The sequence below is a fragment of the Rhinoraja longicauda genome, chromosome 10 (assembly GCF_053455715.1).
Source record: "Rhinoraja longicauda isolate Sanriku21f chromosome 10, sRhiLon1.1, whole genome shotgun sequence".
NCBI classification, from domain to species: domain Eukaryota; kingdom Metazoa; phylum Chordata; class Chondrichthyes; order Rajiformes; family Arhynchobatidae; genus Rhinoraja; species Rhinoraja longicauda.
In genome coordinates, this window is record NC_135962.1 from 28893719 (window position 1) to 28918212 (window position 24494).

Below are 24494 nucleotides of genomic sequence, written 5' to 3' on the forward strand. Positions count from 1 at the left end.
CCTCTTTGGCAATATAAACTTATCATCTTTCAGATGCTTTTAGTCCCTCAATATCTAGTGACAGAAGGACCTTAGACCAAACTCCTTCACCACCAAGTCTTTGCGATGGCTGTATCAAAAAGTAGTATGTTTTACAGCATCTACTCCTGCTATCAGGACTGTGTCAGTCAGTGCCATTCCTCTGTGAACATCTCATTGTAATGGAAGACCAACATGTCTTTCACAAGTTAATAATCTTCCAACAGCTCATGATGTTTTTCTCAGTATACCCCGGGAACAGCCCATAGATTAGAATTCTCTGTTAATCAGGCTGAACTTCCTGCCAAACTCAACTATCTGTCATGCAAGCTCATGTTGCTGCCATGTGGACTCTGGTTTTTACTCTATTCAACATTTTCAAAATAATGGTGCACCTCAATGTTCAGTTGTCCATCAGATTGCTTTGCCGACTGACACTCTTAAATCAATGTTCTTTAGTTTTATCTAACTTACAGGTTTCAAATCTTCTCTTCTTTATGAGGATGACAACATTTGTATTCCATCAAGCCTAACTGCAGTTTTATCACATTTCTTGTTGCCAGTTTGCTTGGACTCTGTCACTCATGGCAAGATGGTTCATTGCAAGGCCAATCCACTTAATCTAAACCTCCAACATCCTCCCCTCCAAGAAGACAAACATACAACAACTTGCTGTTCCCACAAAGTGCACAGGTTGAAATTAGTATGCAAGGCAAGGCCACTTGCAAATATTCAGGAAGGGAATACACAATGGTGATATTAGTCAACAGGACAACAGGATGTACAAAATATATTCAGCATCCTATTTCAGCAGCAATTCCTAAACTGTTTCTGTTGAGGGGTGTTATGGCAATGTCATTCAGTGCTAAATGTAAATGCAGGTCTTTCATTTGAAAAGGAACAAAATGCAGATGCCGGAAATGTAAAGTAAAATAAAAAAATGCTGGAACACTCAACAGGTTAGGTAAGATCTGTGGATAGGGAAACAGAGTCAACATTTCAGATCAATTGACATTGAGAATGGGTGCAATACTGGCAAATACATTTTCCTTTGGCTCTCCACTTAAGAAGAAGGAATTTTCTTCATTGAGCAAGGGTGCGAGTGAGCCTATGCTCTACAGGCAGAGCTGTGTAGGCACGGGAGAGTAGCTGAAATTCTATATGTACAAGTTTTCATCAGTGTAGCATTGACAACTTTGGCCGTTGATTTATTACTCCTTGAATGGTTGAAGGTGGGAGTGTGCCTGAGACCCTTAGAAATTGACTGGATGTAGTAGAGTGCTCCTACCCCCACCCCACCTCACCGCACCTTCTGTCTTGTCCTGCGTTGTCCTTTTCTCTATGTATTCTGCATTACTTTGTCAATTATTCATGATTCAACTTCACTTAGGGAACCAACTATTGGGCATTGCACATGTATTGATGTTGTCCATATGGTCACTATGTTTTTATCCTTAGAACCTTGCAAATAGAACTGCCTAATTAAAGTTTGCAAAAAATACTATGAGCATTATAAGCCCTTGAGTTAATTTTACAATCAATTCTACATTCAAAATCAATCACAAAAGACTTAAAGTTGCTATCCAAATGAACTTCTCAGCCAAATTAATTCAGAATTATCTGATGCCTTGCACATTTTTTGAGTCGGCCCCATTATTTACAAACTCCCTTAAGAGTGCCTGATCTTAATGCATCTGGCAGTTTTACTTAGAATTCCCATAGACTGTCTGAATAAATTAGGTCTGATTACAAAATGAAACTTTCAGGTCTTTAAATGCATTTATCAAATAAAAATAGGAGCTATACCTTGAGATGAGCATTGAGGAAAAGTATGTAATCCCACTTGGCTATAATATTAAACAGAATTTACAACCTATCTTAAGTATTAGTTTGCTCTACACGTCTGACAAAAAGGTTTTCTGGAGTAATTGTGTCAGTGCAGGCTCAATGGAAAGTTTTTAAATTAACTTGTGAATGATTTTGTTAAGGGCTTTTGGAAAGCTGTCTCAAAATTCTATACCTCTGTGAAGTTCCTGTTCGAAGCATTCACCAGTTAATTACCTCCTGGAAACTGGGAAAGACCTTTCAATGGCCCTGCTCTCATGCTGAAGTATGGAACTGCTTCTTGTTGCAGATAGTAAATGTCTCATAGTGAAATAGAGGATCTCTGTACCAGATGTTCTCAGCTGCTAGTTAAGCTGCCTTTAGCTGATTCTCCAAGAATACATCATTTACAACTCTGTTGGAAGATGAAATGTTATTGTAGTTGGAATCTATTACTGACAAAATGATGAGGTCTGTACGATGAGTCTGTACTTGCTTCTGGTATAAAGATATATTGCTAAACGAATTATTCAGCCATAATATCTGTTTCAGTATTCTACTGAGCAAGGAATGATAGCAAGCCCAGCGGGTTTAGTGATCGCCTTTAAGATTTCTGATTGACTGTTTTGTTTAGTTTAGTTTAATATTGTCACATGTACCAAGATTAGAAGAATAATATTCAGGATTGAGCATCTATCTGCTGGGATGCAACTTCACCATTCTGGAGAAATTATCTTAGCAATATTGTTCATTATTAACTAGAAATTAGATTCCCTGATACTGTTTATTATGGCACATTCAATTGCAAATGGCAATTTTGTAATGCAAATAGTAAGCACTCTTATTTTCTGTATCTGCAGGGCAACATTTGTCGAATTTGTGTTCCTGGAGTATTTCTGCATGAGACATGCATCAAATTATCTTGTTCGTTCCCTGCAGGTGCTCATTTGAAACATTGTGGGAAAAATTAAGTTAACTTGTCCAGTTTGAATCAGCATAGGTGTGGATGAGAGAATCATTAAGTTGTGTAGCATAGGAACAGGCCATTCAGTCTAACTCATCCATGTGAGCCAATGGGCACTCTACCAAACTGTTCCATGTATTGCCGAACTAACAAAGTTGGAACTTTATTTAAAACCATTGGAATACAATTTCATTGTAGTTTTTGAATTCTCATCGCTGAATGTTCTTGGAAACATAAGGTGTGGTAATGGCGGACATCTATCTATCTATCTATCTATCTATCTATCTATCTATCTATCTATCTATCTATCTATCTATCTATCTATCTATCTATCTATCTATCTATCTATCTATCTATCTATCTATCTATCTATCTATCTATCTATCTATCTATCTATCTATCTATCTATCTATCTATCTATCTATCTATCTATCTATCTATCTATCTATCTATCTATCTATCTATCTATCTATCTATCTATCTATCTATCTATCTATCTATCTATCTATCTATCTATCTATCTATCTATCTGTCTATCTGTCTATCTGTCTATCTGTCTGTCTGTCTGTCTGTCTGTCTGTCTGTCTGTCTGTCTGTCTGTCTGCCTGTCTGCCTGCCTGCCTGCCTGCCTGTCTGTCTGTCTGTCTGTCCGTCCGTCCGTCTGTCTACTATTAAAACTCAGATCTTGTATATATATATATATATATATATCCGTATCTATCTATCTATCTATCTATCTATCTATCTATCTATCTATCTATCTATCTATCTATCTATCTATCTATCTATCTATCTATCTATCTATCTATCTATCTATCTATCTATCTATCTATCTATCTATCTATCTATCTATCTATCTATCTATCTATCTATGGAAGAGGGGAGAGTGGGGGGAGGGGGTGGGGAGAGGAGAGTGGGGGTGGGGGGGAAGGGGGGGAGGTGAGAGTGTGGAGCAGGAGAGAGTGAGGGTGGGGTGGAGGGGGGTGGGGAGAAGGGAAGAGTGGGGGTGGGGAGGAGGGAAGATTGGGGGTGGGGGAGAGTGGGGTGCGGGCAGGGAGAGTGGGGGTGGGAAGGAGGGCAGGGTGGGGGTGGGGAGAAGGGAAGAGTGGGGGTGGGGAGGAGGGAAGATTGGGGGTGGAGGGAGAGTGGGGTGCAGCCAGGGAGAGTGGGGGTAGGGGGAGGGGAGGGAGGTGGGGGTGAGGGGAGGGTGAGGGGGAATAGGGGTGGAGAGGGGGAAATGGGGGTGAAGGGAGGGCTGGGGCGAGTGGGGGTAGGGGAGGGGCAAGTATGGGTGAGGGCAGGGGAGGGGCAAGTGGGGCTGGGTAGGGGGGATGCAGTGGGTCAGTGGGGGGAGGAGGGGGGGAAAAGGGGGATTGAGTGGGGGGGGGGAAGAGGGTGCTACACCAATATATTAGAGGCTTTGGGTCCAGGGCTCACTCACTCACACCCTCTCCCCTTCCCTGTCCCCCCTCTACGAGGAATTGGCCCAACGGGTCCACTTGGTCTAGTTATTATTAAAATGCAGATTGGTCAGTAAATTCAGAATATTCAGGGTCCTGCACCAATCCCCAACAGTGTGTCGTCAGGGGTTGATTATTTTTAATGCATGTGCTGTGTATTGCAAATCTAGAGATTCTTTTCAGTTACATGCAGGAAAATGTACATTACATACTAAGTCACTTGAGAAGTGGAACTTTTAGTGGAAATGAGATCAACTTGCAGTATTTTGTCTTCAAGTGGGGGAAGGGTTCGTGACTGCATCACAGATCTCTGACAGACAATCAAACTTTGTGCCTTGAGAATTGGGCATATGGGGCAATAATTGATGTGGTCGTGGAACATAGAACAGTACAGCACAAGAACATGCTCTTCGGCCCACAATGTCTGTGCTGAACATGATGCCAAGACCTTCACTTATCTACCTGCACATAACCCATATCCCTCCATTCCCTGCATATCCTTGTTTTCAAAAATGATCCAAAAATGTTTTAAATGCCAAAAACGTATCACCATCACCATCCTCTTCAATCACCATCCCCCTGCAGCGCATTCCAGGCACTCACCACCCACCGTGTAAAAAAATGTGCCCGCACATCTCCTTTAAAGTTTACCCCTCTCACCTTAAACCTTCGCCCTCTGATATTTGATTTTTCCATCCTGGGAAAAAAGATTCTGACTGTCTACCCTGTCTAATAAGTGTGTACCCTGTCATCATTTTGCATATTTCTGTGAGGTCTCTTCGCAATCTCCGGCATTCCAGAGAAAATGATCCAATCTGTCCAACCTCTCCCTGTAGTTAATGCCCCCTAAACCAGGCATTATTCAGGTAACCCGCCTCTGCACTCTATCCAAAGCTTTCAAATCCTTCCTGTAATGGGCCGACCAGAACTGCGTACAATACTCCAAACCTCTTCTCATGAGTAGGAACACTTCACTGTGTCCTTGAAGACTATTGGAACATACAGTAGAATTCTATGGGTTATTGTGCACTTCCCAATAGAAGATGAGGTAAGGACAGTTCCTTTAATGAATGCTGGAGCTGGCCTTCACTCTTGCATTAATATCTGCCTACAAAAAAGCCTACACATTTTCTTTATATATACAGGAAAATGCAGCAGCAGGTCAAATGTGCAGTTCATGTTGAAACAAGGAACTGCAGATGCTGGTTTGCAAAAAAGAGACAAAGTGTGGGAGTAACATCATTTCAGGCAGCAGCCCTGGAGAATATGGATAGGTGATATTTCAGGTCGGGACTCTTCATTAGACTCTGGACAAGCGTCCTGACCTGAAATGTCACCTTTCCATGTTCTTCAGAGATGCTGCCTGACCTGCTGAGTTACTCCAGCACTTTATGCATGTCATGTTGATTGATTTAGCCTCTGTGCACTTACCAGAGCATATAGGGAACACATGAACCAAGGTTCCAATATGAGGTTGGGGAGTACAGGTCCAGGCCTTGATGAATGTATGGGGTGAATGGGAATTGGACCCCTGGTGAGTGAAAGAGCGCACAAGAACCAGAGCACTGTAGAGTGGAAGGGAACACAAATGGCCGCTGTTAGTGGACAGGGCCACATAACTAGGGCCCCAATTCAGGTCTCTCAAGCATCTGGATTAGAATTCTTCCATCCACGTCTACCCTGTCTTCTGTCACTAATCACCTAAATGCTGGAATTTTCGCCGTAAATCAGTTCCATTTCATCATCTCCATTCCAACGGTCTTTCCTGTTTTAAGATATTTCTTAAAACCTGGTCCTTCACCAATCTCTAATATCACTGAAAGTGATTCAGTGTCATATTTTGATTGATTATGTTGATGATCCTGTGAGTCATTTTGGTTCATATTATGTGCAAATTATGCAAATTGTCATAGTTGAATGGCAGGTTTGCAGTCTTCCAATGTTGATGCCAGATAGGTTTTGTCCTTAACAGTTTTGCTTAAGATTCTTTCTGAATTGTCAATTAAGATTATAGAGTATTACGCAATTTTAAGCAAAATACTTCTTATTAATACCTTTTTCAAACTATGTGATAATTGTTAAAGCCATGCCAATTATCCGCTCTATCTCAGAAACGGAGCAATTGATTTATTTCTGCAATTATTATAAAATAGTGTAAAAATATCAATTTTTTGCATTTTATTATTTCCACATTGTTTTCTCTTTCTTAATATAACTTTTCGCTTGCTTCATTTCATCTTTTGTACATAATTTATTTCTAATAGATTTACTTGAAGATGATTTTTGTTTATTTTACGGTCATTAAGTTTCATCGGTTAACAATGTATACTTTTGATTCTGCTGTTCACTCCCCATTGTCCTGTTGATCTTATGCTGTAATGCAGCTGCATTTCCAGAAATATTTTTTGAATTCTAACGAATAGTGCTTGGCCCAAGTTGCCCCATTTCTGTAGTATACGACCCATTATCCATTCAGTGATAATACCATAGATAGACACAAAATGCTGGAGTAACTCAGCGGGTCAGGCAGCACCTCTGGAGAGAAGGAATGGGTGACATTTTGGGTCGAGACCCTTGTCACCCATTCCTTCTCTCCAGAGATGTTGTCTGTCCCGCTGAGTTACTCCAGCATTTTGTGCCTATCATCTTAAAGCTATCTTTGAATAGTATGAATAGTTTTTTGATACTTTCAGTTTTTGTCAGTTGATTGAAATCTGATTTTTTTTAAATACTCTTTAGAGGAGCAGGAAACCACTGCTTGTATATACTCAAGGAGTTTGTGTCAGATTTCATTTCTGAACATTGATAGTTTTGTGACTGTGACCGTTTATGGAGACATTCTTGTTCAACTAAACAAACACCTGCTATAAAAGTACAATTTTAAGTGATATTTTAACATTTATTGAATATATGGAGGAGTTGCTTGGGTTGACTGAAATATTATTTAATTTTCTTATCAAAAAAGAGCAATTAAAGATTAACGTTATCAGTTTTGGTTTTCATTTTCATTTGGTTTCTTATATTTTCATTTAATATCACAGTATACTGTATGAGCATAAATACAACACATGCTTTAAAATTAGTATTATGATTTCACTTGATCAGACATTTTGACAATTATCCTGAAACTTGTTTAAGTTAAACTATTTGATTTAAAGTGCTAAATACTGAAAATATTGAAAGATGCTAAAGCTTGACATTGACTTGACATTGAAAGATGCTAAAGCTAAAAGTGCACACTATTCTGGCTGTCAAAGAGAAATTTTGCAAATGCTAATTTTTCTGACTTGCTCACAAAGCAAATCAAAATATTATTGGCTCCATTGTCCCACAGACCTAACCCACAGTCTCATCTATGATACATCTGACAACCAGCTGCACAATATCAGTGCTCAGACAGGGTCTTTAAGGAATATGAAGCGAAGAAAGAACTCAAGCAGGAGATTAGAATGGCCAAAAAGAGCGTAAAATTAACTTTGTCAAATCGGATTAAAGAAAATCTCTCAATCTTTTTATACCTACATTAAAAACAAGAGGGTAACCAGGGAGAGGGTAGGACCACTCAAAGATAAGGAGGGAATTTGTGCTTGGAGTCAGGTGATGTAGGCAAGGTAATAAATGAGTATTTTGCATCTGCTTTCACCAAGGAGGAGGACATAGACGACAGTGAGATCAGTGTGGAGAACATTAGTTTACTAGGGCAGTTTGAGATTAAAAAGGAGGAGGTGTTGGGGCTCTTGAAGAGTGTTTAAGAAAAATCCCCAGGGCCTGATGGGATCTGTCCCAATTATTGAGGGAGATGAGATTGCCAGAGCCATTGCAAAGATTTTACCTTTACGTTTTCATTAGCCACGGCAAGGTTTTGACGGACTGGAGAGCAACTATTGTTCCTTTGTTTAAGATGACAATTAGAGGGAACCCATGGAATTATTGTCCAGTGAGCTTCACATCAGTGGTAGGGAAGCTATTGGAGAGGATTCTTCAGGATAGGATCTTCTCACATTTGGAAGAGGGGTTAATAAGGGATGGTCAGCATGGCTTTATATGAGGCTGGTCATGTCTTACTAAGTTGATCGAGTTTTTCAGGAGGTGAAGAAAGTGATCGATGAAGGTAGGGTGATAGATGTTGTCTACATTTTAGTAAAGCATTTGATAAAGTCTCTTCTGCTAGGCTGACCCAGAAGATTAAGAAGTATGGGAATAACGGTGACTCTGTTTTATCGATTCAGGACTGGCTCGCTGATGGGAGACAGAGGGCTGTGGGGAAGGACAATATTCAGGTTGGCGGCCTGCGAGAAGTGGAGTTTAACATGGATGTGTGCTGGAAGTCTGTTGTTTGTGATACAGCAGGGTACAGATCAGCTACAGAAATGGGTCAAGAAAAAATAAGGTTTGTCTTAATTGACAAACCAGATCTATTTTTTTTAAATTTGTTCTCCATTTATTGAATTTTTTAAAAAGTAAATGGTTTGACACAAAACTAAAATTTAAAACTAAAGTTAAAACTTGAGTTTAGGGTTGGATGTACAACTATACTCATCATCTCCCGGATCTATCCCCATAACCTTTATATTTGTAATTCTCTTTCTTCCTTGCTAATAAAAAATAAAATAAAATATATATTTTTTTAAAGAAATGGGTCAAGAAATGCCAGATGGTTTAATCCGTGCAAATGTGAGAAGTTGCACTTTAGGAGGCCAAATGTAAGGGGAAAATATATAATTAATGGCAAGATTACAGCATTGATCTGCAGAGGAATATTGGACTCCAAGTGCATAGCACCCTGAAAGTGGCAACACAAGTAGATAGAGTGAGCATAAAGGCATATGGTAGGCTGCCTTCATTGATTGACACATTGAGTAGAAGAGTCAGGAAGTTAAGGTGCAGCTTTGTAGGACATTGGTTAGGCTGCATTTGGATTGTTGTCTGCAGTTCTGGTCGCCGCAACAGGCTTTGAAAAGAGTGCAGAGGAACTTTACCATAAGGATGCCTGGATTAGGGGGTATTAGCTGCAGGGAGAGGTTGGACAGATTGTTTTCTCTGGAACGCTGGAGGTTGGGGGAAGACCTGGCAGAAGTATTTTAAATTATGAGAAGCATAGATAGGGAAGACAGTCAGAACCTTTCTCCCAGAATGGAAGTATCAAGTACTAGAGGGCATAACTTTAAATTGAGAGGGACAAAGTTTAAAGGTGATGTGCGGGGCAATTTTGTTTACACAGTGGTGTCACAGTTTTTTTACAGAGTGGTGAGTGCTTGGAATGCGCTTTCATTGCAAATGGTGGGGGCAGATGATGACATTTAATAGACTTTATAGAGGCACATGGATACGCAGGGAATGGAGGGATATGGGTTATGCACATGCAGATTAGAGTTAATGGCATCATGTCTGACACAGACATTGTGGGCCGAAGGGCCTATTTCCGTGTTGTATTGTTCTATATTCCATTGATGTTTGGAACTGTAGAAGGAAAATAGTCCCCTTGGTTTGTGTGAGGTAATTTGAATGACTTGCTAGATTTCCACCTCCACTGCACCTCCAATCAAACTGTATATATCGAGGAATTATTGAAATGTCATTCTACACCTTATTACATTGCATTCTAAGGTGTAAATATAATAGCTGCTTCTATTAGCTGTAAGTAATATTATTACTTACAATAATATAAAATTCTTTACAGATAGTAGATGCAGCTACCAACAAGTGCCAGAAGTAGTAAATTAATTTATGCTATATTAAGGGCAGAGGTGCTTTGTTTTTGACCTGTACTTGAAATCAAATCTTTCCCAAAGTATATCTGAACCAAAAATGTGTAGCTGAAGAGCAGATTACAGCAGTAGCACATATAAGATCAGACGTTCAGCAGAATTCATCACCATTTTAATATCACTGCATAATATCACGATCACTGAAAGACGTCATAACCATGCAAATGGCTTGTGAATATATTACATAGCTAGAATATGGAACAGGTTATTATGTTGCGTGAAATAAATATGGCTTTATTATGCGGTGTGCTCTGCTACTGCCACGTTCCATAAAGGTCTCAAATTACCCTGGTCGATTTGAACAGTTGCAGTATGCAGAGCAGTCTTCAACTAAGCTCCATGCTACCAACATATTGCAACTGGCAAAGCTTTGTTTCTAATTTATTCAATTGGTAAATAGTATAAATAGATATTTCTACTATTATCCTAGTTATTTATAAGTTCCATGGAATTTGCAGTACAGTGGGAGTGGTGCATTGCTAGATGTACTTTTTTTTGGATTTGCTGAACTGAGGTTCCATCCAGCTGTACTGAAAAGTACAATCATTTCATTTTATATTTCCAGAATTTTGATAAATGTCAATTGATACCTAACTTTCCACTTCATAACTAATGCATTAGCCTTTGAAGAACTTTGGTTGTGATCAGGTGTTTTCTTTTAAATTCTTGGGTACAACATAGTAAGCATGGTACAAAGTGAAAGAAAATCTCTCTTCAGTATTCAAACCACACTGAAGGCCTGTCACCATAAAGTTTCCCACTTAAAGTGTGGCACTGGGCATTTCATTCTCAAGTTGTCACCGGAGAAAGTGCAATCTTCTCTTCAAAGATATGCAGCGAGTGACTGCAAATTGGAGCTACTGAGTTAGAACAGAATGGTGTGGTGAGAAACATGACCTTAGCACAGTGGCTCTCTGTTATGATCCAGCAGTTCTGAATGAACTGTGGGGGCAGGGTAATGGTGAATGTGACTCCTGAACTACAAAAGAACAGTAGGTTGATGGGAACACTGATGTCTTCAGACGGAACTTAGGTCCAATGTCTCATTTAGAATAAAATTTGAAGTTATATAATCCAACAGGCAATCATTAACCTGATCATCAGCCTATGTGCAGCAGACATGCCTAAAAAAAAAATCATAAATTTATCCTGTGATATTTGTTTACACTTACAATTGTGAAATTGATGCAAAGCACTCCAACATCTAACCCATAATTTGAGAAGGCCTTTCTGATTATATAAGACCTGTTTCTATGCTCTATGACTCTATGACTCACAAATCATTCTAGATTTCTTCATTTTATTTTCTCAATAAAATGGGGGGGCACAGTGGCACAGTTAGTAGTGCTGCTACCTCACAGCACTGGAAACCTTGGGTGCTGTCCATGTGGAGTTTGCATGTTCTCCATGTAAACATGTGGTTTTCCTTCGGGTGCTCTGGTTTCCTCCAACATCCCAAAGATCATAAGTTGAATTAGGTCATTCGGCCCATCCAGTCTACTCCGCCATTCAATCATGGCTGATTTATCTCTTCCTTCTAACCCAATTCTCCTGCCCTCTCCCCATAACCTCTGACACCTGTACTAATCAAAAATCTATCTATCTCTGCCTTAAAAATATTCACTGACGGCTTCCACAGCCTTCTGTGGCAGAGAATTCCACAGATTCACCACACTTTGACGAAAAAAAGATTCTCCTCATCTCCTTCCAAAAAGAACGTTGTTTAATTCTGAGGCTATATCATATCATATCATATCATATCATATATATACAGCCGGAAACAGGCCTTTTCGGCCCACCAAGTCCGTGCCGCCCAGCGATCCCCGTAACATTAACACTATCCTACACCCACTAGGGACAATTTTTACATTTACCCAGCCAATTAACCTACATACCTGTACGTCTTTGGAGTGTGGGAGGAAACCGAAGATCTCGGAGAAAACCCACGCAGGTCTAGTCCTAGACTCTCCCACTAGTGGAAACATCATCTTCACAACCACTTTATCCAAGCCTTTCACTTTTCTGTATGTTTCAATGAGCCCCCCCCCCCCTCATTCTTCTAAACTCCAGCGAGTACAGGCCCAGTGCTGACAAACGCTCATCATAGGTTAACCTACTCATTCCTGGGATCATTCTTGTAAACCTCCTCTGGACCCTTTCCAGGGCCAGCACATCCTTCCTCAGATATGGTGCCCAAAATTGTTCACAATATTCCAGATGTGGGGATTGTAGGTTAAGAGGCATCTGTGAAAAGAAATTTACACCTAATATGCAGAGAGTGCCTGCGTAAGTGGGATAACATAGAACTTGTGTGAATAGATCAGCCGATCGATGGTCGGTGTGGACTCTGAGCTGAAGGGCTTGTTTCCATGCTGTATCTCTAAAACTAAAATGAAATAATATAACATTTTAACATTGGGGATAGCAATCCTATTTTTCTTTAATGTAATGTTGGTGTGAATGGAGTAGCCGGTCGATGGTCAGCGTGGACTTAGTAGGCTGAACGGTCTGTTTCCATGCTGTATCTGTAAAACTAAAACTAAATAGTATAGAATCTGAACATTGGGACTGAAGAAGTGTCTCGACTGACATGTCACCCATTCCTTCTCTCCAGAGATACTGCCTGTCCCACTGATTTACTCCAGCATTGTGTGTCTATCTTTGGTTCAAACCAGCATCTGCAGTTCCTTCATACAGATTCACTAGAATGTTGCCTGGATTGGAACATTTCAGATATCAACTGAGATTGGAGAGATTGGATTATTTTCTCTGGAGTGGAGGAAGCTAAGCCTGATGAAGGTCTACAAAATTATGAAGGGGGTAGATAATAAAAATATTTTTCCATGTTGGGGTTATCCAGAAAAAAGAAACATAGGTTTCACATGAGATGTAAAAGGTTGAGAGCGGGATCTGAAAGGGAGTCTTTCCGTACAAGAACCTGGAGTGCTTTGCCAGTGGAAGTAGTGGAGTCAGGTACTCTCACAACATTTAAAAAGCACCTCAAAAAGTATTTGAATTGTCAAGATCTCAAAGGCTATGCATCTAATGCAGGTGAATAGGATTAGCTTAGATGGGTGCTGCAATCAGCGTGGACATGGTGAACAGAAGGGATGTTTCTGTGTTGTACATCTCTAAGTGCGGCTCACTTCCTGACAACTAAAACCTTTATCGCCATCTAGATTACACCAGTCAGAAGGATGGTCGCTCCACACACTATACGGCACAATGGTGCAGCTGGTAGAGCTGCTGCCTCACAACGCCAAGGATCCGGGTTCAACCTGGACTTTGGATGTTGTTTGTGTGGAGTTTGCACGTTCTCTCTGTGACGCATGGGATTCCTCTGGGTGCTCCAGTTTCCTCTCATATCCCAAAGACGTGAGGGTTTGTATGTTAATTAGCCTAAATTGCCTTAGTCTGTAGGGGGTGGATATTGGATATTGTCGAACTAATGTGAATGGGTGATCATTGGCGTGGACTCAATGGGCCAAAGGGCCTGTTTCCATGCTGTATCACCAAACTAAAAGACTAAAACAGTCTGGAACAAAATGGTCCACTTGATTAGTAATACATCCATGTTTTTCATGTTTTTTTCTATTGGCACACGGCAAAATAAACGACACTGTTTTTCTTACTATTTGTGAACCATTCCTCCCTTCTGCATTAAACAGTACAGGAGCTTAGTAATTATGTTTATAGACTAGCAGCGAGGGTTTGTGTGACATTCATTTGAATCCTAACAAGGAAACTGGCAAATTGGAATTCAAGTAATAAAATAATGCTAGATTTTTTTTTTAAAGCTAAGCTCAACAAATGGTTGGCACAAAATGACTGCATTGTTGTTAAAAAAAACAACCCACCTGGTTCACTTCAGGGAAAGAAATCTACTTTCGTACCCATATATGATTCCAGAACCAGCAATGTGGTTTGCTCTTAACTTTCTCCTCACTCCTCATATTAAATCCTGCAAGGTGCTCCAGTATGTGCCCACACAGAAGATGAGGTGATGTTTTGTCCCTGTTCGTCACCTTCTCTGCTCCCTAAGATGACTTGCTTTCTTTCCTTCCCAGTTCTGATTAAGGGTCCAGGTCCTGAAATGCAGACAGATTGTCTTTCCACAGATGTAACCTAACCTGCTGACTGTTCCAGTTTTTAATGTTCATTTCAGATTTCCAGTATCTGCAGTTTTTTTTAATGTTTTCAGTAACATTTAAATGATTCTGCAGTCATTAGCTTTGAATTTCCTTTTCTCACCCTCAGTGATTCACTGTTGAAATGTATGCTGTTATATAAGAGGGATATTATATTAGTGGAAGCAGACTGAAAAGGCAAGGAACAGGAACTGCAAAATCATCCCTTTCAGAGAGTTGACATTTATGACACTGCCTGGAACAGTTTTTTTTCCAATTTTATGAAAAACTGGTGGGAAGACTAGCATTATCTAATGGGCCAGTATGTTTACAATCTTTTAATTTAATGCATGAAAAATTAAGTGGACTGATTTTTTTGCCATGAATTCTTCGCCACTCTCTTTCATGTATTTACCACACACAGGCATATGATTGGCCAAATAAATTTTGCCTTGTGATTCAATGATTAGTTCACAACTTTGGTTCTGAAACGTAATGGTTTAACGTTTATTTCCTTATTTTGACTGTAATAATAATAAATCATACACATGTCATAGTTTGTCTTTTACAGTAAGACTATAGCAGAGAGAATTACCCCAGGTAATTAATAGAATCAAAGGCATTTCTCGATCCAAGGTCCAGTATGGTCCCTCCTCGAGTCAGTCTATCTACATACTGTGAAGGACCCCTTCTTGGTTACACCTAACAATTTCTGCCCTCTCTAATCTTCCTGCCCTGCATAATTCCCGCTCAATATTAGAGAAGTTAAAGTCACCCAATACAACAAACAACCCTGTGGTTCTCAGATCCATCCGTAATCTGTCTACATATCTGATCCTCAATCTCCCTTTGGCTATTGGATGGCCTACAATATAATCCCATTAGAGTGATTGCTCCTTTCTTACTTTTGAGTTCAATTCACAATGCCTACGTAGACATGTCCTCCAGTATACCCTCTCTGAGTACGGCCATATTTAGAGTACTGTGTTCAGTTCTGGGCACCATGTGAGGAAAGATGTTAATAAGTTGAACAGGGTGCAGAGAAGATTTACAAGGATGTTGCCAGGACTCGAGGGTCTGCACTGTAGAGAGAGGTTGAGCAGGCTGGGACTCTATTCCACGGGGCGTAGGAGGATGAAGGGTGATCTTGTAGAGGTGTATAAAATCATCAAAGGAATAGATCAGGTGGACGCATAGTCTCTTGCTTAGAGTAGGGGAATCAGGAACCAGAGGGCTTAGGTTTAAGATGAAGGGGGAGAGATTTTATAGGAATCTGAGAAGTTACTTTTTCACGCAAAGGGTGGTGGGTGCATTGAATGATCTGCTGGATGAGGTCGTTGAGGCAGGTACTATCGCAATGTTTAAGAAGCATTTAGACAGGTACATGGATAGAACAGATTTGGAGGGATATGTGCCAAACACAGGCAGGGAGCACTAGTGTAGGTGGGATATGTTGCCCGGTGCGGGAAAGTTGGGCTGAAGGGCCTGTTTCCACACTGTAAGATGCTATGACTATTATGTGTTCCAGAATCCCTCTATGTAAAACGATTGCTTTGTGTTTTTGATACTCCTATTTTGGGAAATAGATTTTGACTACTACACCATCTATGCCTCAAATCAAATATAAAATCTATTATATTAAATCTTATTTTGGGGCATCCATCAGCTTCCTTCGCTCCAGGATAAACAAGCCCAGCCTATCCAATCTCTCCCATTAGTAATGTCCTCCCATCCATGCAACATCCCAATAAACGCTGTTTCTCGTGGCATGGGCCCAGATGCACCGTTGTACAACACACGGTCTATCTCAATGTAGGTGTCCAACGGCACATATAAAGGTGATGACAGCTAGTGAGGCCCCAATCTCACATTCACTCTTATGACAAATAAAACAACTTGCGCTAAGTAAATAAAATCGAGTGAAAAGCCTGTTTCTTCCTAGTGATTTCAAATGGATTGAGGTACTCGTGCCAAGTTCAATTTGGCACAGGATTAGTGAGCAGATTAACAAGGCTGAGAGCTGGGAAGGCTGCAGGGCCATTCTTAGTCACGTGTGTGACCAAAAATATGAAAAATTGTGGAATATATCTGTACTAATTCTGAAAGCACAGGTATATTGTTTTATACTGTATATATGACTTATATATGTCGAAGTTTATCAAGTGAAATTTGTATATGTTACTCTGACAATGATTGTTTATGGTCAGAGGTCAAATATGACTGGTGACGTGACCTGCACCTTTAATCACAGTATTTATTTGGCAGATCCAGATGTTGATGTCAAAGGATCCATCAAAGTGTTGCCCTTCAATGGAAAGGGGAAGGGATTGCACAATCATGCCTAACAATTGTGTGTTGCAGGATATAAATTTTAATTTTTAATTATCAGCTTAGCCTATTTATTGGTATGTTATGCCTAATACTTGCGTTTTACAAGTTGTAAATATTAATTGTTAATTATCAATTAGCCTGTGTTAGTTTCAGTGTTGGAGTAGGAGCGGTTGAATTGAAAAGCTAGCCGTTGGATTCATTGAGTGATTAAAATTGCCTAATTCGGCAACTAATACAAAGAAGGCACTGTGTGGCGGAGTGGCCTGTTGGGAGCGGCCATGTTGGAAGAGAGACTGTGTTGATGGGAAGTGCTGTATGGAGTGCAGTAGAGATAGCAGGTAGAATGGTGCAACTCAGTTCCAGCAGGATGTGGGCATTCAGGAAACTGCTGGTGTCCCTGATGACTACACCCATGGGAATTATCTCCAGGTGCAGTTCCTTACAGGTCGCATTTGGGATCTGAAGCTGTAGCTGGACGACCTCAGGATCATTGGGAGAATAAGAACTTCTTCTAGTGAGGTGCAAGCAGAGAGGTGGATGGGTGACCGTTAAGCAGGAACTGGCAGAGCTGTGGCAGCAAGCCTTGCTCTAAGGCACAGTGGGGATGGGTTATGTCAGGCCATGGTGTGGTGGTAGGACACGTCATTTATGGGGGGCAGACAGGAGATTCTATGGGAGCAATCGAGTCACCAGGATGGTGTGTTGCCTCCTTGATGTCAGGGTCCAGGATGTCATGGAGCACCTGCATGTAATTTCAATGGGGGGGGGGGGGGGGGGGGGGGGGGGAATATGGAGCACCTGAGTTATAGAAGGAGGTTGGACAAGTTAGGACTTTATTCCATGGAGGGCAGGAATATGCGGTGTGATCTTGCGGTGTAAGATCATGTGTAAGATCATGTGTAAGATCATGAGGGGAATAAATAGGGTAGATGCACAGAGTCTTTTACCCAGAGTTGAAGAATCAAGAGCCGGAGGACATAGGTTAAGGTGAGAGGGGAAAGATTTAATAGGAACCAGAGGGGCAATTTTTTCACTCAGAGGGTGGTGGATGTAGGGAATGAGCTACCAGGGGAGGTAGTTGAGCCAGGTACTATAATACCATTTATCTATATCACAAACAGCAGAGGTCCCAGCACAGGTGTCTGCAGAACTCCACTGGTCACAGACCTCCAATCAGAATGTCTTCCTTCCACCACAACACTGTCATCTATGAATAAGCCAGGTCTGAATCCAAACAACAAAGTCACCGTGAATGCCATGCATCTTAATCTTCTGGATCAGCCTACCATGAGGGACCTTATCAGAAGCCTTACTAAAATCAATGTATACAACATCTACTGCCCTACTATCATCAATTTTCATGGACTTCATGGATATGGCCAAACGCAGGCAGGTGGGACTAGTGTAGATGGGGCATCGTGGTCAGCATTGGCAGGTTGGGCCGAAAGACCTGTTTCCACATTGATTCTATGACTCTATCAGCATAGCTATTTTTTAGTCTGGTTGCACTATTTGTATGTGTTGACTGCTGCATCATGCACATGGAACTTCACTATGTGCAATCATCCATGAATATCCCCACTCATAATCATTGAAGCATTAAGATCATTGGTTGATATCCCATCCACCACACGATTCCCTAAACTCTAGAATTCGGTGGTTACAAAGTGTTCCATCTACAAAATACACAGCAGGATGCTTACGCTACCTCCAAAATTCATGACCTCTGCTCTCAAAAGAGACAAGCAGAACAATTCCATGGGATAACCATTGCCTGTAGGGTCTCCTCCGGCTGTACAGCATCCTGACTTGAAAATATACCACTGGTTCTTCATTATTACTGGGCAAAAGCCCTCAAACTCGGTTTTCATCAGAAATGTACGGAGTACATACACCTGTAATGTAACTACCAGAAGGACTGCAGAGGTTTAAGAAGGCCACTTAATACTACTTTTTAAAGGGCACTTCGGGATGGGCAATAATGCTGCCCATGCCTGTGAGCCAAGAATCAATACATCAATTAAAATATATATTTATGGAATAGACTCCTGAGGGAATTTTACAGCATTGTCTTGCAGCTGAGATAATTGACCTTTAACATATACAGGTGTCTTCTTTTATGTTACATAGGGAGCAATTATCTCTCATTCTCAAGGACCACAATTTTATCAGAGTTCTTTAAGGCCAAACTTTGACAGATGCCACCCTGGAAATCAAGGGAAGCTCTGGTCATCTAACGTCTAGAATTCATTTTTAAATTGTTGTTTAAAGCAAGTTAATGATGAATTTTGGAGCCAGATCCCAAGCTGACAATGATTGACGGAGACTGCTGAGTAGGTGGTACTTGCAAGTGCTATAAATTACTCCTATCATTTTCCAGGTGATTAGTAGTTAACTGGAACTAGCATTTAACTGGATTTTAGTTAACCTGCTTTGTGTGCTCAGGCTATACATGGGCATTTCCTCATTTTGTCAAGTGGATGAGGGTTTTGTTGCTGCACTAGCAAGCTTGGATGGAGATTAGATAGTTTGAGAGTGTTACATTTCACACTGTTGATGTCCTCATAGTCCAAAGCCTCTGCCACATCCAATACATTCTTAATATTTCATGAAGCCAACCAAATTGGCAGAAGACAGGTTTCTGCAAAGTAGGGGTCACAGGAGAAGGAATAATGGGATCACCACAGTATTTCAGGCTCAAAAAACCTGGAAATGCCTTAGTTTTGTCTTTTGTACTGACTTGTGATATTCTACCATCTTTTTAATGGGGTTATTCTTGAAGCTCATTCATCTTATCATTTGCAGAATTGAGCAACAACACTTATAAGTAGATGTGGCAGGACTACAGGGCATGGTTCTGATCTGGTGGATGTTAAGAAAAATATATTAAATGGAAGATTGATTTGAAAACAGAAATGGGCTAAGAACTGAGATTTTTTTGAGCATATAGGTTTATTTCTTCTTTCTTATCATTTGGTTACAAGATAAATGAGGATGAAGATTGACCTTTAGGCCATAATTGGTATTTGTGCAGTGAACCTACAATTTAACTCAGTCACAGCATCCATTTCTTTCAAAGTTTGTTAGTTGTTTTCAGAATGTCGATGGGATTTTATGAGTATGTCTGCAGGGTCATCAATCAACATACTATGCTATTTTTTCTGCTTACCCCTTTTATTAGTATTAGCAAATATCAGTTCAAGTTAATATTTAATATTTTTTTCTTTGTACAGCTTTAGGAGCTCAACGGAGGAGAACGGCAAGTAACGTCGCTATCAATATGTTTGAACGGAATTTGGGAAGCCATATTCTACAGGTATGTGTGATAACCTGCTCGATTTATTTAAATTGGTTACTCATAGAGTACAGTTAAAAGGCTTCTGTCATAAATGAAAGTCAATGTATTAACTATTATCCTGATGTACTTCAAACATGAACTGCCTTTATTTTGCACTGTCAAATAGTTATGGCCTTTTCCTTAAAGTCGAGCAAACTTTATTACCGTTAAGATTGGATGCCATGAGCTCCACTTGCAATCACTGCTTGTGATGTATACTCACTAGTTGCCATAGATGTACAAAGAGGCATTTAATGAAAACATTATTGTCAATTATCCAAAACTCAGATTAATGACTATCGTTGGGGAAACTACTTTTGATTAAATGCCTATTCATTTTACCTTGATAATTGACATACTTGTTACATAAATGTGATTCATTGGCATACACAGATATAACAAATTGACCAGTTAATAATTCAGTAAAATAAAAATGTAAAATATTCACCCTTCTGCTGAACTTGTATGTTCAGTTTGGAATGAGACTGATTGGTGCTTATTCTTCCATATTTATGATCACATATTGGTAAGGCAAATACTTTGTGTCTATTTTTGGTTGAGATATAACAAAATGGCATTGTGTTCTATGCACTTTTGATAACAGCTTAGTTGTAGGATTTTCCGCTATTTCATTAAAGTTTGTGATCACAAGCATTTAACTTATTTTGTTTGTTTATTTTAACTCATTCTCTTGGGTATGGTAAGACCAGAATTTATTGTCCATGACCAGTTGCCCTTGGAAACTGTTGTAGTTCATGTGATGATGATACGATCACTTTGCTATTAAGAATATCATGGCGGACGATGAACTAACAATGCTGAAGTGATGACATTAAATGTTGAAAGTCAAGATGCTATGTGAATTACAGGATTCTTGGAGGTAATAGTATTTCCATGCACCTGCTGCTCTTGACCATTTAGTTTGAGGATGTTGCAAGTTTTGGATGAGTTATTGAAGAAGACTTGAAAATTTCTGCAAGATATCCTGTACCTACAATGCACCATGGCATTGTTTCTTTTCAGTGTTGCAGCTGCATCTCAGGGAGAGTATCCCCTAAGTTCCTGCTTCATCGATAATGAAGTAGCTTTTGGAAATAAGGGATATGCCATTCATCGTAGGATACACACTCTTTTGCCTGCTTTGGTAGCAATTAGACGGCTGATCTACAAATGTCCTCCTTCAATGGTGACTGCAAGACATCCTGCCACCACCACTCCCCTCACCCCCACAAAACAAACATTATTCGTAGCTGTTTTAGCGAAGGAAATCCATTCAATATCAAGGTGTCATGTAGTAAGAATCTTTATTGTTGTTATGAATATTTATTCTGCTCGCGTGTAGTGCGAATGTTACTTGCGTTAACCCAAAATAATCTTTCAGCAGCATAGACTCAGACAACATGCAAAACAGATTATATATAAATAATACAAGTTAGTGAAAAAGACACTAATACAAAACACAATTAAAAAATACGTTCATGGTAGTGCAAGAGGTGGTCTGTAGTGTCCTGTTGCTGAGTTAGGATTAGCATTGTGCAGGTTGATTCAAGAACCTGATGGTCGGAGGAAAGTAGCCTGGTGACTTGTGGCTTCAGTCTCTCCTACCCAACGGTAGTAGGGAGAAGAAGGAGTGACCCAGATGGTGGGTATCCTTGATGATACGTGCCACCTTCTTTAGTGGTGGTGGTAGACGAGTCATGGAGTCACCCCGACCTGTGAAAGCAAGCGTACCACATGCCATCTTTGCCACTCTATCAACTTGTGTTACCACTTTCAGGATGTTAGAGACCATCAAACTGCCCTTGCATATTAGTATTCTCCACACTGATCTCACTGATCTCCTTGGTGAAAACAAATGCAAAATACTGGTTTAGTACCTCACCTACATCCCCAGACTCCAAGCACATATTCGTTCCTTTATCCTTGAGTTCTTCCTTGGTTCCTTTTCCTTGGTTCTTCTCTTATTTTTAATATAGGTATAGGATGCTTTGGGATTTTCTTTCATCGCCATCTCACCAAAGCCATTTTGTGGTCCCTTTTGGCCCTTCTTATCGCCTCTTGAGTTCTCTTTTCCTTTCTTTATATTCCTCAAAGGCCCTGTCTGATTCAAACCTCAAACCTTGCATGCGCTTCCTTATTTTGACTAAATTTACAACCTCTTTGTTCATCCAAGGTTCACTTACTTTGCCATCCTTATCCTTCCTCCTTTCTGGAACAACTCCCACATGTCAGATGTGGATTTACCCAAGAACAATTGCTCAGTGTACCCTCCTGTGCTACTGCGTAATAATATTGTAGTTAGTCTTACTCCAATTTAACACCTTCCTACAAGGTCCAGCCTTCTCCCTATTCAAAACAATCTTAAGAAATCAAGAGTTGTGATCACAATTCCCAAAATGCTCTTCCACCGAAACATTGGTCACCCGGCAGGCTCATTTCCCAACAAAAGGTCCAGTATATACACAAAAAGTTGGAGTAACTCAGCGGGTCAGCCAGCTTCTCTGGAGAAAAGGAATAGGTGAAGGGTCTCGACCCGAAACATCACCTATTCCTTTGCTCCACAGACACTGCCTGACCGGCTGAGTGACTCCAGCTTTTTGTGTCTATCTTGGGTTTAAACCAGTATCTGCAGTTCCTTCCTACACACAAGGTCCAGTGTGTTCTCTTCTTGTTTTAGACTGTCCACATACTGTTTCAATAAACCCTCTTGGATGCACCTCACAAATTCAGCCCTGACTAAGGCTTTGGCACCGAACAAGTCCCAGTCAATATTGAGGAATTTAAAATCGCCCACAAAGATGACCCTGTTACTAAAGCATCTTTTGATAATCTGTCTGTAAATCTATTCCTCTATCTCCTGCTTGCTAATTGGGTGTGGGGTGGGGTGGGGGTGGGGGTGGGGGTGGGGGGGGGGGGAAGGGAGGGGGGGGCGGGGGGAATAGTACAATCCCATTCGAGTACTCGCACCTTTCTCATTTCTAAGGTCCATCCATACCGCCTCAGCGGACAATTCCTCCAGTATGTCCTCTCTGAGTGCCACTTTGGCCATCTCCTGATCAGTAGCATAACTCCTCCGTCTTTTTTGCCTTCTTCTCGATCACAACTGAAACATCGAAACCCTGGAAGATTGAGCAAACAGTCACATCCTCCCACAACCACATCAGAGTCCCAAGCATCTAAGTTTAAATCCAGGCTCTAAGTTTTTCTGCTTCCTCCACAATACTCCTTGCATTGAAATAAACACATTTCAGCCCATTAGCATCTGATTCACTGAATATGATTCAATGTTCTACACAAAAACACCTAATAACTTGCAGTTTTCACTTATAATGCAAATTTTTTAAACGTTCAAACTAACTTTGCCCCCAAATAATTTCCAATTTCTTTTTCGGTGATTTTCTCTGTTTAGTTCTTATTCTGGTCCATGCTGGATACGGTTATACAAATGACAGCACTTTTTAAATTTTAACATCTATTCATTCTTCTCATGAGACTGGTCAATAAGCAATTACTGGTTATTAAGCCAAGGAGATTACCATATTCAGTGTAATCAATACAGCACCAATTTGCTGTTCTAGGATTGATTATTAATTGATTATTAAGGAGAATGTTTAATATTTTATTCCCGGACACCTTGAGAATCTGTTTTCTCTTTCTTGCAAAGAAATGCGATTAACTAAGCATGGACCAGACATTAAATTGTGTATCTACCTACATTTCATAGTTCCATTCTCACCATGTCATATTTTATTAATTATGCTCTCATGAAAGTGTTTTCTCCAATCCTATTTAGTATAAGACTTCAGACGGTTGAGCTGTGGGGTTTTATGTAATCATTGACTGATCACAGCAGGATTATCACTGTAGATTTCACATGGAGCGACACTACAACCATCAATTAATGCACCATTTTTTTAATGCTCCGTGTTGCTTATATTTGGTTTATTCTCATCTACTAATGAATTTCATAACCATAAAAACACCTCTATTTTTGCACCAGATAGTTTTCACTTTTGCAGATAATAGTGATTACTGTTCATTATAGTGAATAGTGAATCGTGGGCATGGACACAGCATAGGTATTTCTTATATAGAATTGGTGATAATGAGACGCTATAAATCTTTGCTTCGGCTAACTGGGCAGGAATTGGAGATGATGCAATATGTATGTATTATGGAAAGAACTTTTATTACGCTCTATCACTAATCAAGTTAATTCATATCAGGTTTTTTTTACTATAATGTTCAATCCATTTGCTAGTTGAGGTTAATAGATATATAACAATTGATTCCTTGTTTTACTGGTTTAAAAATCGAGACATGGGAAATAGGAAGATGCTGATTAGATCCTTTTATCTGAAAATGGCATGTACATTTGAACTTAGATTTCTTAAAATATCATTTCAGATTTAGACATGTTCATATTTCCAATGTACACCACACATTTTCAGCATTTGATCCCCATCCAGAGGCTGCTGTGCTCATTTAATTTAGCAGCGTTTCGTTGCTAAATCAGATAAGCAGTTGCTCGTGCTTATTTCCGGAATTATTTTTTCACAAATTAGAAATCTTTATCTGTAGTTTTCCCTTGTGATGCCATAAAATATTAGGGAGAATAGGGACATTACACAGTGCAAAACGTATGCTACGTAATTGTCCTGGTTT

The 24494-nt window shown here is 40.1% G+C and overlaps 1 protein-coding gene across 6 annotated transcripts in view; it reads left to right on the forward strand.

The window, feature by feature from the left end:
- Window positions 1–24494, forward strand: part of npas3 (neuronal PAS domain protein 3) — a 667268-nt gene that overhangs the window by 244509 nt on the left and 398265 nt on the right. For all 6 annotated transcript variants that reach the window (XM_078406532.1, XM_078406528.1, XM_078406529.1 and 3 more), the window contains one exon: window positions 19726–19808. In XM_078406532.1, the coding sequence (XP_078262658.1) occupies window positions 19726–19808 (83 nt within the window). The remainder of the gene's footprint in view (window positions 1–19725; window positions 19809–24494) is intronic.